Source organism: Varroa jacobsoni, unplaced genomic scaffold (assembly GCF_002532875.2).
Source record: "Varroa jacobsoni isolate VJ856 unplaced genomic scaffold, vjacob_1.0 scaffold_949, whole genome shotgun sequence".
Lineage (NCBI taxonomy): Eukaryota > Metazoa > Arthropoda > Arachnida > Mesostigmata > Varroidae > Varroa > Varroa jacobsoni.
In genome coordinates, this window is record NW_019213851.1 from 228,877 (window position 1) to 244,676 (window position 15,800).

The 15,800-nt window shown below is 42.6% G+C and overlaps 2 protein-coding genes and 1 long non-coding RNA gene across 7 annotated transcripts in view; 1 reads left to right on the forward strand and 2 right to left on the reverse strand.

Moving 5' to 3' along the window:
* LOC111265259 (uncharacterized) overlaps window positions 1-15,800 on the reverse strand; it is a 102,206-nt gene that overhangs the window by 38,049 nt on the left and 48,357 nt on the right. For 2 of the 3 annotated variants that reach the window (XM_022841767.2, XM_022841765.2), the window contains exon 1: window positions 2,702-2,879. The exons of the other annotated variant lie outside the window; for it this stretch is intronic. In XM_022841767.2, coding sequence (XP_022697502.1) covers window positions 2,702-2,786 — 85 coding nt within the window. In that variant the 5' untranslated portion in view covers window positions 2,787-2,879. Of the gene's footprint in view, window positions 1-2,701; window positions 2,880-15,800 lie in introns of those variants that run through there. 3 annotated transcript variants of the gene reach the window in all.
* The window catches only part of LOC147752839 (uncharacterized), a 55,055-nt gene that overhangs the window by 371 nt on the left and 38,884 nt on the right, over window positions 1-15,800 (reverse strand). Inside the window, exons 4-5 of one of the 3 annotated variants that reach the window (XM_086970412.1) lie at window positions 7,030-7,109; window positions 6,655-6,879 (exon numbers count right to left, since the gene is read on the reverse strand). The exons of the other annotated variants lie outside the window; for them this stretch is intronic. The gene's annotated coding sequence lies outside the window, so the exon portion shown is untranslated. The remainder of the gene's footprint in view (window positions 1-6,654; window positions 6,880-7,029; window positions 7,110-15,800) is intronic. 3 annotated transcript variants of the gene reach the window in all.
* The window catches only part of LOC111265260 (uncharacterized), a 32,269-nt gene continuing 20,745 nt past the window's right edge, over window positions 4,277-15,800 (forward strand). Inside the window, exon 1 of the long non-coding RNA XR_002683352.2 lies at window positions 4,277-4,608. This is a non-coding gene — a long non-coding RNA (uncharacterized LOC111265260). The remainder of the gene's footprint in view (window positions 4,609-15,800) is intronic.

A 15,800-nucleotide genomic window follows, 5' to 3' on the forward strand; every position in this document is an offset into this window, starting at 1 on the left:
GAGATAAATATTGCAAAGTGAATTTGGCTATAGTAAATAAATCGTTTTCAGCTTTTTGTGCACTTCTTTTGCTATCCATCTTAGTCCATTTTTACTAGCGGACAAACGAGCAAGATGGACTGTGCTAGTCCTTAATGGTACAGCTCCTCAAAAACCTTTGTCAAGTTCAGCTGGAAGTAATTTTGGCTTATGAGAATTTTATTCGTAGCTATAGCAGTCGACCAGGGCAAAACGCAAATACCGAAGTACGTTAGTAAAACTAATGAGGAGATAACATAATAGTACCTAATGTCAAATAGAAGGCCTTTAACTTAAGTGAACTACGTTTCCATTTGATGGTAGCGTACTTGTAGTAGATTCAAATGGCTGGCCAACAAAAATGAATGACTTACGGATACATCGCTTGTTCTGGTAGTTTGCCATGCCATGCTGACTGTGTTTACAGATATCGAGATGTGCCTTTTAGGATTAACTATTCTGCTTTATCACTGAAAATAATGAAAATCAGTGAATTTCGGTTCGAGGACGACCTCATCAGCTGATGCCACCACTATGTGAGGGGGCATACCTCGATATGTGTATTTCTTTCTACGATGCTCATTTATGAAGCAGTCACCGAAACTGGCATGTTAGCACACAAAATCGTCCGGTTTGACCTAAAGTAAATTTTGTTTCTTCCATTTAGAAAAACGGTTGCGATATACTCACAAGTAAGTACCTCCACTCTCCCAGTTCAAGTGGATAATGAAGGAAAAGTGCAGTCTTAACTGTTGACAAGCACGGGATCATTTGAGTCTGCTATCATTAAAAGTGTATTCATACGCGCAGTGCGACAGCTATTCTAAACTGTCGGCCTAGCGTGAAAGCAGAAGACAGGCAAATGGCCTATGCAGTTCTCAGTCCTGCAGGACCGCTCTGTCGCGACACATAACAGATCAAACTGTTTCGATTTCCCAGGATAATTTGTTCATCCGTTTATTTGCTGTCGATTATTTTATTCAATGGCCAGACAGATCACGCTGCAGTGCATGCATTAGTTCCTATCGGTGATGTTGGCACCCGTAGCTTGTCGTTGCGATCTAACCCAAAAGTGTTCAACGCCGGATGGTTGCGCCGTTTGCCGATAGACAGGCATTCCAGCGGTCCCGTTGGAATATGACAAAATAACAATTCGAGAGTTATTGGAGAAGTTGAGGCCTGTCCCATTTCGGTCTGGTGACCTGTGCCATTTGAGCGACTAGGTACAGCGAACCTAGTCTAGTAGGCAAAGCGCCTTTATCCGTTATGTCGCACCAGTGCCTCTCTGCATAAAATCACGACGAACACGAGGCTGTGAGGCAAATTTTACAGTCTCCCGATTAACTGTCAATGGTATATCAAAAAATCGTTAACACTTAGTAGACAGCGGCGGGCAGCTGTAGAAGTTGGTAACGCTTATTGTCTATCGTAGCAAAGCGCGAATAAATGTAGCGCAGTGGGGTCCCCAGTGGAAGATATTAAACAAAGTACCTATGAGGATCTCACGCCTATATACATATTCCATTTTAAAAGATGAACCTTATAATTGAATACTGTGCTTCTGGAGGCAAAGCAATAAAGAAACGCTCGCGCGATGGTTATTGCCCCCTAAGTTAAATAGTACGGTCAAGAAGAATCGAGATAAATAAATGTTTCGCTTTTTAGATCGCGAACTACGCTAAAGCAAGATGCATTCGCAATTTATTTCGAAAGCCCTTTGAAATACTTCCTATGTATTTGTAATATGGCTTATATTTGAATCTGGGCCCTGCTTTGTTAACATCGTTGTCGGACAGTCCTTTACCGTGGACTATATATATCCTATTATAAATGCCTGAACACCAAACTACTTGTTTGTAATATACATAATAATAAAAGTCATGTACACTGTGTTATACAAAACGCGAAAAGCCAGCAGTAACCGAATTAAGAGTTCTATCTGCCAGCTACAAGCAACGTAACCATGGAGATTTCGAAATTATGAAGCGTCGCAATTGAGTCGAAATATTATCCCCGGTCAAACCTAGCTCCTAGATAGCCATCGAAGGGAAAGCAACTAGCTCCCTGTAAATACAATTGCCCCTCGGTAAATAATACGATATAAAGAAAAGGTTCTCCATCGCGCAGTACCTCATAACAATAATAAAGTATTTCTATCGCTTTTTTCTTGAGTCCATAATTAGTTGTAGCATAGGGAGCCGGCTCGAATACACAAACAATAAAAAATGGCGAGAGTATGAAATGTGACAAAAGAATATATATGCGATTTGATAGTATTATTAAACGACCTGTAATCGAGTACGCTAACTTCATCGATCTAAAGAACAGAAGCACCGCTACAAAAATGATGCATTATAATAGATGCCATGAGTCTACCTTGGTTTACCGTTCCACTGCAAACAACAAGTGCCGCCACGGTTTTTGCCTGAAAGCACTGGGCGTATGTGACCAACACTGGACTATAATTCTAACTAATTTCCTGCAGAGATAATAAAAAAACATCCCTCAGGGATCTTTAAAATGGCTACTTAATCGTTTGGTGGGTTTCGTTGCCTAACAGACCAGATCCGCTCTCCCATTAGACTAGGTGGATATATTCGGGACTCGACAATCATAGGAAAACATAATAAGATATCCATAGTTTTAGTTATATCTGAATAGCCATATGTTTACTGTAATTTACCGTAGAGTTGCCTTTGAGCTTGCGGAGAAGTCTGGTGAAACATTGAAATGATTTGTTGGTAGATGCCCTCCATTCTACGGCCCATCACATGGCACGAGGGCAGGCATGCGATTACACGAGCCCCGCCTCAACACGAACCAAGACACTCGAGCACGTTACGTTCATGGCAGTGATTCAAGTTTTTTTTTTTCGACTTTAGGTTATTTTGAATAGTTTTTTTTTTTTGAAAATCACTAACAGGTGTACGAAATTAGCCACTGAATTCTCTTACAGGTGACACAATTTACTCCGATGTCCCCTGTGCCCCACTTCATTACCCTTCACAGATGAGTAATCCTAATGTTGCGATGTCTATGAGTTTTGTCACTACTTAAGATACACAGCACCAAATCCAATGGAAAGGCGATCACTGAACAACGTGTCTCTAAAGGCTGTCTCGCATGTTTCTCACCAGCAAACTTATGAAATTCCAACTAGATTCTTCCGCCAGAGATGCCAAGCTGGCAATGTTCTTAGATTTATCGAAGAAGCAAGCACTTACTACCCGAAAACTATAGTTGTTCACTGGCGAAGGAGACAAACTCAATCGAGGCTGACACGCGTTCATCGAGACGATGGTGATGCAATCGTCGTCGTCACTGCCATAACAACGATTTCGTTCACGACGGCAAGTTCATGTGGTTACAATTAATATCAGAGTCGTCGTTTTCCTTAACGTATGATCACTATACGATAGTTGGTATTGTTTCGCGGTTCGTTATCTATGTTGCATTACCGAGCGTCAACCGGATTGCCGCCACCTGGTCGGTGGACCGTTGAACAGTGCTTACTCCTGATGCGAACCGCTCCCAGAGCAATAGCGAACAGGTGAGTTTCCTGCCTGTCGTCGATGCCTGGGGCGGCCAGAAAGGAATGGGGCGAGTTAGGAGACGCAAGCCAGCTACGATCACCACCCGCGCTGACGCATCAGCGTTGGTAATGGGCTGCCGGTGGCATCAGTGAGTTGTACTAACTAGACACTGGAACGCCGGCCAGCGGCGAACTGTCTACCCGACAACGAGCGAACGGCTTATCTACCTCTTGCACCCTGGGCACTGGACCGCGTGGCAGCGGCAGCGAAGGCTTTCTCGTGGTAGGAGGGGGTGCAAAGAAGTATGAGAAGAAGAAGAAATTGAAGAAAAAACCGTTGAAGGAAAGCGAATAAGATATATCGGATCTATCCAATTCCCTCTCTTCTCCTTGTCCCGTCTTGTGGACCACGAGCGCGAAGTCCGCAAAGTCCGAACGTCAAGACGTTTTAGCGTCAGCGAACGAACCACCGCGCTAAGTACGTCGATAGAAAGCGAGCCGGCTGCCTCCAAAACAGCACCAGCGACAAAAGGCAACAGGAACCGTTGCCACGGCTGCAACCGTTAAGAAGTGTTAAGCGAGACCTATGCGAGTAAAAAGCGCCGCGCGAGTGAAGTAGAGTTTTGTCTACCACTGCCATCACAATCAGCATCAACAGATACAGCGGCAGCAGCGGTGGCGGCAGCCGGCCAATTGGCCAGCGGTCGGCTGGCCGACAAGCAAATAGACAACGATGCCACCAGCAACTGCAGCATCACGAGTTGTGCTATCCAGCGCCAGCGGTGCTAGCACCGCTACCCCTTTCGTTCCACCATGTTGCCATTGAGGGGGGAGGGGATCTAAGTTATGAAGGAGGACGAAGTTGCCGTGCCTGATGAAGTTGGGTTAATAATGGTGAGCCATTATTGCTATGATGCTGCTGCTGCTGTTCATGCTGATGCTGTGAATGACTGTTATTGTAGGGCCCAGCAATAAAAAGCTAACGACGGAGGGAGATGGATGAGATTGTGCCATGAGCGACGCCGTAACGTTTGCTAGCGTCAATCAACCAGAGCAAAGTAAGTGCATTTGTGAATGAACAGATAAATAGAATGGACTTGATTCCGCTTTCTCCATCAAGTGTCAATCGAACCAGGTTTGCAGTTCTGCAAAGCAAGAATAAACTTCGATTTCAAGTGAACCTTACCAGTTCATTTGCGAACGTTAGATGCGTCGTTGTTGATTCTTTCGTTCGCTTGCCTCTCTTGATAACTTTTCGGCTGCAGTTTAGCGTCCGACCGACTCAGATACCTCGTCATCATTCTTTCACGTACTTGTTCTCATTTATGGATTCCGTTTTTTCATTGTACACGTCACTACCGTTTGATGCCTGTCGATCTGTCTATCTATATATATATATATATAGATAGACAGATCAACAGGCATCAAATGTATATATATATGTGCTTGCTTCTTGTCGTTGTACACATTTTTTGGAGCAAAGGCGTTGACTCTTCGTAGGACTGATAGAGCATTCGACCTGATAGCGCTAAATCGCATCATGCCCTTATATTTCGAGCTAAAATTAGATTTTCAACTTGCTTAAAGCTCAGAGAATCGTGTCGTAAACAGGAAATCTAACGGAAACTCTTTTAACGCATATATACAGAGACCTGTAAAGATGCATATTCAAGCGTGAGAGTACTACAAGGTAAGCAAACTTTACAATCACAATACAACATTTCAACAAAATTCTATTTCACCGTTTTCCTCCATTTAGTCGACAGTCATCAAGCCCAGTCAGCTAAATGTCGTATATGCAATCGATGCCCCTTGTAACTGTTTATCTATACCGGCACTGAATGCGCATCATTACACCAGTCAACGACGCAGTCAAAACCTCTCAGTATCCAACTTTAAATCCCATGGCATTATCTAGCAGCTGGCGCTCGCCGTCTACAGCATCCGGTTTTTTTTTACAGACTCTCGCATAGGCCGTTGAGCCTGCCCGATGTTCCATGTTTGGCGGGGAGCCGTGCTTTTAATTAGCAACAAAAACATTACCAGAAATAACACGGAGAATATCAAGAATCAGTATATGTTTAGTACTGGCCCAAAGCAACAGCATGGATTGATAGAGACTATTGCACGTAACGCACGTATAAATTTTTGCCCCGATAATGTCTTCCGGCCCTTTTATCAAAATAAAACTGCCGCGTATGTGAAATAGCTGCTATTGTTTTGCTGTAACACATAGACGTTACAGCGCACAGTTTACCAGACAAAGGGGCCGGCCAAAATGTCCGAACTAACAATAACTCGTAACCGACGCTAAAGAAGAAGCCTGCATTTTAGCTCAACTAATCGTATCGCAACGCGGACATGAAAGCAAAGATCTTCAGTCGTTGAACGTTGCAAGTTTAAGCAGTTTCGACGTTGGATGATGGCTAATATCGGTAGAATACAATGTTTACTACCAACGGGAGTATATTCTATGACCGGCCAATTTCATAACAATCTTCGTTCGTCTACTCGAAGTAAGTTCGAGTTGATGGCGGAATGTTTTTATACGGGGCCGTCATTAAGTAAGTCAGGATGTTTTTGATAGATAAGCTAGAATCGTGGAGAAAATAATAGCAGCCATAACAAATCACCTTTGCTTGATTTATCATAGTGAGAATGACGTTGAAACGATCGACAATGATACGACGACAATGGTGGTGCAGGTATTTTGACTATTCCCGTTATAAAAAATATAAAAACGCAATCAACTGGCACCTTGTTTCACTTTCTAGCCATTACGTCTTCATTGATTTTGCCCTTGTTGATTTTATTATAGATGATTTTTCTTATAAATTTTAAAAAACCTGTAAAGATAGATCTTGATGAAGGTCAAATGTGAGTTCGTCTTGCTTGAACTGCCTTCGCCCTTGCGTCCCTCCTAAACCGAATGCAGCAAGATCATAGTTCGCAAACAAAACTTAAAATTTCACCGACGCTGCGTATTTGATTAATTTTCCTGGTAGGTACATGTTGTACAGAGGAAGAACTTTATAATAAGGCGACAAAATATAATGCTCATTTTTCCCAGCCTTTTATTTCATTCCAGACAGATGAGGGCTTACCTAGTTCATTTGTGGCAACCCCAAGTTGGGCATTATTTTTCTAGCACACGACATGATTTCATATATTCTGCGGGGTAGGCACATCATCTTCTAAAGCAACGATGCGTTATCCGGGAAAGATCGACTGATCGAGTGCTTTTGCGAATATATGACAAAGTTCGCGTTGTTAAAAGGCAAACACAATCCTGTTTAAAGACGAGAACACATGGAGCCTGTAGAATAAAACTAATACATAGAACGAAAAGATGGGACGATGAATAAGCGTTATAGAAATATCTTAGAAGAAAAAAGTAGAATATTTGAGTCATTTTTATGGCGACTGAGATCATACTGACATTTGTTGAAGTTTCAACTTATCACTACTACAGCACTTACTCTATCAACAATAGGATACCAGCTTCGTCCCCTGACCGATGAATTCTCATATTCCATCGACGGTCGTTATGTCGCACTTGCTTGAAAAATTAAAAAAAAAATACATCTACATGAAACGATTTATGCACCAAACGTGTACCAGTTATTCAAAGCTTAATGTAATCTATCACTTCAGTCATAAGGAAAACGGTGTCTTCATAGTTTTTTTTTTTTTTTTTTCATTTACTAACTGTATTATGGCTGCACAAAGAGGATGTAATCCTGACGTTTCTTCCTGTCCACATAATTCAGGTAAATCAATTATGGTCTGAGGCAAAAAAAACAGTAACAAGACAACCGAGCAACTGGGAACTACTAAGTAAAGAAACAACTTATTACTACTACTTAGAATTTTATTCAGGTTTCGAATAATCCGAGTTACTCTGTTTTCTAAGTGATTTTAGCAGTAACAAACACATCGAGAGAAAGAGAGAACTCGATGCATCATTAAACCTCGCTCTTTTTAACCGTCGCATTCACAAATGAAAAGGAAATACACACACAGGCACTTCAGTTATTCGCTGTTGACGCTACATTGATAAACAAAACGCGCTAATATAAATAGAAACGAGGAAAAGGAAATAAAAAACCGAACGATACTAATTATACCTATTATTAATATTGCTCAACGACTGAACCTGGTTACTAGATGAATAATACCCCGGTTGTTGTGGGCGCACGTTCGGAAGCTTGCCGGCGCTGACGTCGGCACCGCTCAACGCCGCTGATCACGTTGAGTTGGCATTTGTTTGGCGTAAGATTTATAACGGAAAGTTAACCCGTGCTTATTTTTGAAGTTGCGACTGCACGCTTTTAATTGGAAGATGTGACGGGAGGAAGGGAGTGAGACTATGTAAATCCGGTCCGCAACACCGGCTTCCATGCATACCCTAATCTGGTCAAAGTAGACGTGATGAGAGGTCAAGACGCACCCCTCACTGTCAGTAGGTTGGTGCGGCTAGGAAGACTAACCACCACTAGAAACCGCGATAATAATTAGCGGGCTAGTTAAAACTACGTAAACCTTTAATAATGCAGTATTGTTTATTATGGCGACTGCGCTGGCAGCTCCTAAGCGATTTACGTGCTCCGTATAGGGTAACACTGAATTGAGCAGGGTAAATAGCTATATTATTCATCCGCTAACGTAAACATAATTTACATGAAAACTAGCTTACCGAGCAAAATATCCATCCCAAGACATCGTTAGTCAACTGGAAGTTAAGGAACTTTTTTAAAGCATGAATCCGTTATTAGGCTGAATTTTAAATCATATAGGATTGCATTCTAATCTGGTAATGGGACACGACGATATATCGAACCTGACACAGGATCGCCAACTATTTTCTGTAGCAGCTATCGAATTATATTTATCTTGCCCACCCCCAGATGGCGTTACTGTAGCAGATCCGCGGCAGAGTAATGGTTATTATTGTACTAAATAAATGTTTTCAATTTACTGCTCTTGCTTTAGGTAGATGGCCTCCAGCATGGGACGAAATGCGTCTACAAGACACGACGGCTACTATATTGCTAAACACGAACAAGTATATATAGATAGACATTATCTGGCGCTTTAATTTTGTTGCTACTGCTTTGATCTTTATTACTATCATAGATCTTATTGCGGTTGCTGCTGTTGTCGCCGTCACTGCAGTTATGCCATCACCAGGCGGGCCTTTTGTTTTTGAAGAAGTATCAAACTAAACTGTAGCCTTTTCTACATTGTTTGTCTACCTTCGTTTCTGTCGAGAAAACGCATAAAAAAATCAATAAGCCCATGTAACAGCATAAATCGTGTACAGTTGAGATCACTAAGATTATCACCGCCGCTAGCCCGCGTCTAGCATCAGTCGTCCAAAAGGATCAACTAAGCAATCAACGATAGTGTCCAAAATCGATGTCGGCTCTATTGGCCTGCTAGCCATTACAAACAACAACAGACGCTTGAAACAAACGGAGTTACCGCTATCAGCCGGTAGCGTTAATGTCAAAGCAGGAGTATTCGCTCGTATTGCGTATACATAGATAAATTATGGCGCGTTCAACGCTGCGTACACTGCGCATCATTAGAAGAAATACAGCTTCCGTCTAGTGAAACGATTGCCGTCGCAAGTCGATGAGCAAAGCGTCACCGGAGGACTTAGAGGCGGCGGCGGCAGCGGCGGCGGCGGCGGCGGCGGCGGCGGCGGCGGCGGCGGCGGCGGCGGCGGAGTTGGCGCGCTCATATTAAATATGGATCCTTACAGATTAATTTCGAACATGTAGTTCGGTATTTGTTCGTTTACCGAAATCTTGCCGGCTTCCTTGTCGTTCTTGAAGATTCACTTTAATACCCTCGATGGTTGTGTCATCACGCTGGTTAGGTAGCATATACGTATATATACAGGTGCATATTACTAATCGTAAGGTTAATCGAGATCAAATGGAGTGGTAACGCTAACGGCAACACCAATACAGTTGTATCAACTACATTATTTATAAATATATAAAAATAACACGATAGTGACACCGCACCGACGGTGCGACGCTGCGAAAACAATGAGCGGATAAAAATTCTATAGGCCATTGTTTTACCGAGCTACATTTGACAGGAAAAATTAACTGAACGCGCAACAACTATTTCGAACAAATTATGACAATAAATTAAACGCATGTGTCCTTAATAATTGCCGTCACCTCACCGCAGAAACACATTTGAGTGTGTCTATTTTCCACTGCGACCGTCAGATAGGCGGGGTACAATTTAGTTTATAATATAGGAAACGATTTTTATTTAGCTGTGCATTACTATTTGTGACATGGCGATAAGAGAGCGATTTTAAACCGCTAGACGTTTAATATACCTAGTAGACGTGATACATACCTTTCTAATAATTTAAAGCTTCCGTTTGATGCCAGTCCACTTGGACGCACTCGTGGAGGTTTTCCTCACTTCGATCTTAATTCTGTTCTTTTATGGCCTACGCGACTCGATCAGCAGAAGCGAAGGTCGCATTGTATACCCAGTCCGCTTTCGTATAAGATTCGTAAAGCGAGACATCTTTAGCGTGCGGACGTACTTCGTTTAGACGTAGCTACCTTTGTCGCTCATTGAAGTACTTAGCTAGAACTTCACTCGTGTGAAGTTCACTTAGTTACGGTTTCAGTTGTGACTATTGTCATTGCTGGCCGAACGAAAAAAATTTACTCACTTCACAGTGACATGCTGTTACTAGGAAAGAAATCAAGTAACAACTCAACGTCGTACGCAAGCATCCTCACTCATACCAACAGTAATTACAACAACAATCGTATACGCAATAAAAATCGAGTTTGGAAATCATAAACCTTCGATGTAATTGACTATTCACTTGATTTGCTTGTGTGTTTATTAACTGGTCCACCGTCCACAGTACACAAGCACATGCACATGCACAGCTAGATATTGATCGCCTTCATGATGACTGCGTATGGTCGTCGAAACCTTTTCCCGTTCCGTTATCTGATATTGTGGAAGATTCAGCACGAAGATCCATCCTTTTTCACGTCAATGATATCACTATCTCGATTTAGAATAGTGTCTAGCAGTAAAGCTCCTCTTCGACAGCTTCTCTGAATATCTGTCCAAACATTCGCACCGAGGTTCGGCTACTAGAACGATTATGGTGATCATATGCACGTGTTACTAGTTGATTTTTTTATCTACTTTATGGATGGCTGGACCAGGGCATCTCGTTGTAGCCATGATAGTCTTCCATGTGTCCGCACGTTCGCGCATATCTTCGTTGTGTGCGCACGGCGCCTATCGATTTTCTATGACCCTTCCAAAGGAATTTTTAGTAGGAAAACGAAGCAGGCGGACGACGACGACAGACGACATCTTTCTTGAACAGCAGCGTTTTCCGTAGTGGCCTGGCGCCGCTACCATACGCATTAATGTCGAACAGTTGAACGGAAGGCAGCTCTGCTCCAGGCTCGTTTTTTTCAAGCTGGCCTTTTCCGGCGGAAGTTACAGAAGCCGATAAAAGTTGAACGGCAGCGAATTGTTAAAGAAGAAGGACAGGTTGTTCTTCGAGAATCGCCCTTCGTCTCTCCGACGATAAGAAAAAATTTCGAGCAAGCACAAATGCCAAAGAAAATCGAACACCAAACGAATACAAAAAGCGCACAATTGAAGAAGAGGAAGGATAAAGCAAAACGATGACGGAACGAAAGGCCAAAAGAGCTAGACCCATCTATCCTGAACGGGCATCGATGCAGGAACGATAGCAAGCCACCACGAAAAACGATGACAGACCCAAAAGAAACAGCGAGAGAGTCACAGGGGCAAACGGTTTCGTCGGAACCACGAATCGTAAGAGAAACGCAAAATCGTTAGGCGGCGACGGCAGAAATACCTCGCACATCGTTCTCAGCATAGCTGTATGGTTGAAGGTGCGATTCCTGTTCGACGCTAGCGGAGCTACAACAACTACTTTTGCTTTTGTTGCCACCATAAGCAAAACTATGGAACCCAACGAACTGTCAATATAGGAATGGCTGAATGTACCACTGCACTGTCCATCTTGCCACAACTCCGTATAACGACGCGCAATGCAACGCGGTGCAATAGAGGGTGCTGGCCGGAGCAGATGGCGACCGCTCGATTTGGTCGCCTGCAAAGCAGTGGAAGCATGACTAGCTTGTTGCCCACGGAAGTATCAAATACGCAGAAGATAATGTCAAACTGGGAAACGCAGTATAGGCGGCACAGTCACTCGAGTAGACTAGACCCTCCATTCGTTTAACGGAGCTAACGTCGCCGTTCGTGAACGAGCATTCGTCAATGTATATACAGACAGGAACAGAAACAGCAATAGACTGACTATTCGATATGTGACGTCAACAACGATGACAATGACGACAATAATCATTTCTTGCTGACGTTGCCGATCGGTATGGAGATTGAACGATGGGCTAAGCCTCGGCAACAAAAATAACAGGTACAACGATACGGAGTGACGCGAGCGTGTGTTCTTCGTCCACTAACTCACCAGAAGGGACTAAAGCATTGTTCACACACGAATGCTCACGGCGCGGTAATCCTTCACCCTTGGAAAACATCTTCGCACGCGTGGCATCATTTGGAACGAAGCAGAGGTGGGGAAGAAGTTCCAAAACGATATCCGATCTAGCAGTTTGCCACTATAGGCCAAGCACGTAGGGACGCACATCGGATTCAAACGCAGCATGCATGAATGCCTCAAGGCACTCCTGGTGGTCCGATCGGCTATATTTGTTTGTAGGAGGGCCCATCGATCGATGGGGAATTGTCATAGGGGTAAGCAGCATATATGTCCGGACATGATTTCGTCTTCTTCCTCAACACACGCAGCACAAATAGCAAGAGCTTCCAACCAACGACCGTTTTCACTTCCCCATTAATCGAACTGGATCTCGTCAATTTTTTGCCAATAAAGCTAAATAGGTACATCAAGAAGCCAGCCGGTCATAACTTCCTACAAGCGAGGCAAATCAGCTGAATTGTGTTTCTGCTATTCGAATAACTCTAATTAGGCGTAACATGATTAGCAGTTGAAAAGCCGAAATGGCGCGTGTTTTTTGATTGTTGCCTCCGACAACGACCATGCCAACTAGCAATTCTGAATACGTGATGAAGACGTGAGAGTGACGATGGACACCCCCAAACGGAGCGCAGATAAAGCTGCTTGCGTTGACTGATTTTATGATGAGACTGATCCGCTTAGGAGAACACATTGTGCGTATTGAAGTATACAAGAGATTATGTACCCATAGTTTTATGTATTTTGTAGTAAATCAATGTGTTTCGTCATGAATTACCATTGCATGGTTTCTCCTGTGCCAAAGTGAAGAAGGATAGGGTCAGGACATGAAGGTAGTACAATCAATTTCTAACGAACGCTAAGAAACACTCGTCTGGTTCAACAGCATTTAGCGGATTCTGTAGCGTCTATTTTACAGAGGAATTTTGTACGGTCTTGTGATTTTATATTATCCAGCTCAGATATAAGGAATCGAGTAGTAGTAGTAGTCTATAGAAGCAGATACATTACACAGAAAAGGACAATTATGAGAAAGGTTGATTTAAGATATACGAGAAGTGGCTTTTCCCAGTCGCGGGTTTAAAGTTGCATCGAACTCTACAGTGAATTTATGTTAGGCTTAACTGGAACTTCATCTCAATTTTAAGTTTCAAGCTACCTGTGTACACACTTTTCCGTATACTAACATCAAGACGATTGCGAATTTGTATGTGAAGAAACAATGCGTTCGGGCAATAACATCTTGCTGATTGCATCATGCGGTTATCTTGAAATGACATGACCCAGTTCACAAAGTGCCAACTTTAATCTTCTATAGAGAGTTTTTGTTTTTTTTTCATCATTTGGTCATATTAGACTAGCAATTTATACTAAAAAGGGTTCAATACATTGAAGGGTGAAAGCCTCTGCGTTTTAACGATTAATAACGATCGTGCAAAAAGCGATGACACCTATAAGTCGCTGTTTGGTCAGTATATATTTCTATACCTAGTGTGCACATCTTTTTCCATGGGTTGCTTCAAGGCAAAGAAGTGTCAGTTACGCAATACCGCCATATTTCTTTGAGTTCGGCTTACAAGTATGGTTTATTTGATTGAAGTGTGCATTTTTTGCCCTGTTTGTCCATTTATATAGTGCTCCATCGACATCGTCGGGTCGGCACTGGTAATAGTGAAGGGTTGCGTAGAACGCTCACGAGCCTTAGACACACACATCCTCGTATACGCGCTCACAGGTACACTGCGGCGCTAACTGAATGATCTCTCCTGTTAGCCATAACGTTATTAAAACGAAACAGGTGGTTAAATTACTCCATTTACCTAACAAATAATAGAAATAGAAGGTTTCAGTCTATGGTAGGGTGAAGTGTTTCAGCAAATCGTGCGATAAAAAGCTTATCTTTCCTTTGTTCAAAGAACACTGTGGAAAAGACGCTGATAACGAATTGCATGTTTTCGTACAGCCTTTCAACATGATCTTCAGCTAATCTATTCTTATATTATGTTCGATTGAGTGTAATGTTATGCGTATTTCACACAAAACATTGGCACCGGTCTCGGCAATATCTGTACCGCTGAAGTCATTTCTTAGACTAGAACTATTACCCCCAAATAATTGCTATTTAGTAGGTGAATTCCGTTGGCTCTTCCGCGTTTTTGTGACGCGGACGTGTAGAGGAAGTTGTCAGGAAGGAATAGGAGAACAACAGTCGTAGAGCTTGCGAGCAAAAACCAGCGGGCAGAACGTGCCACGTAAAGGAAAGATTGTCGCCTACCTGAATAAAGGTTCTTGTTGTTAAATATACGAGGAGCCTTTTTTGTCTTTTTAGTTACGGCCAAGTATCGATTTTGTCAGGCCCTAGTTGAATAATATTCTTCTGTTGCGAAATACATTAGAGACAGAAGGCAAGTAATCTATTGTAAGATCTACACCGTCTCCTTGCTGTCAACACACAAACATATATGGATAGATATAGTACCATGTGGCTGAGCATTACGCAATTATATTACTTTCTCCTCAGTGTCGTTTTTAGCCGCTGCATTATCTCTATTCTTTTTTCGGTCACTTCTACATTACCGTAGACCCCAGCGGCTTTTCCCGCGTGCAGCGTAAAAGGGTGAGGCTTCATGGCTCTCTTCTATTGACGACTGCTGTGGGTATTGTGTAAAGCAACATTAGAAAATACGATCTAGCTGAATCGTCGCAAGTATAGGCAGAAATGAAAGAAGTGCTTTGCGGCGTCCTTAATCAAGCCAGCCATGCCAGCCTATTGTCTACGAGAAATAGTCAATTGATTGGCGCCTGACGCCAACAACGTTTGAAGCAGGCCAAATTCTCCTAGTGGCAGCAAGGACAATAACGCTGCGACGCTGGTAACAATAACAGCAACAACAAACTGGAGAAAGAGATAATCAAACAAGCTGTTAGTAAGCTTTTCCACAAGTCTAGATTTATTCGGCAATAAAAAAGCTATTCCCTCTTCATTGACTTATTTTACACACAGACGTATATATATATATATATATACGCCTTACAATAGGGGATGGCAGTATCGGTCCTTTCTTGCTGCTAACTTTGGCAAACATCTACTTGCTCGTTACCGATCCATACACTTCAATCATAATTCTACCACGTTCTAGTCTAAGTGATCATTATTACTAGAAGCCTTGTGACACTATGACGGCAGTGTACTATCGTCAATGTTAACGCTATGAGTGAGCGGCGGGCCGATATTGTTCGATGATAGACTTATTCGCATTCAGCTAATTTACCCCTATCCCCCCAGGGCTATTCGCAAAGGTCTAGTCGGTGGCAATGCAGCAGAAATACAATTTCGACGTCGTACGAGTAATCGTTTATCTTAATGATATATTCATCTGGTAGATACGATATATTCATGCACATATTGTATAATGTGATGTTACTATTATTACTAAAAAAATGTGCTGTCGTTTAGTAGGAGACGGTAGATCTAATAGTAGATGCTCCACTCAACAACGTTTGGTGACCACTGATATCTGCAATCCCTAATATTGTCATTATTCTATTATTGTTACTCTAAACTAAAAAAACCACTCGTGCGGTGGCACCTGGACAAGATCAGCCTGACAACTTGTCCATAGTGGCCACGAATTTAAACGCTTTATGACCGGTAAAACGGGAGTGACGCTGGTCATAATGTTCAAC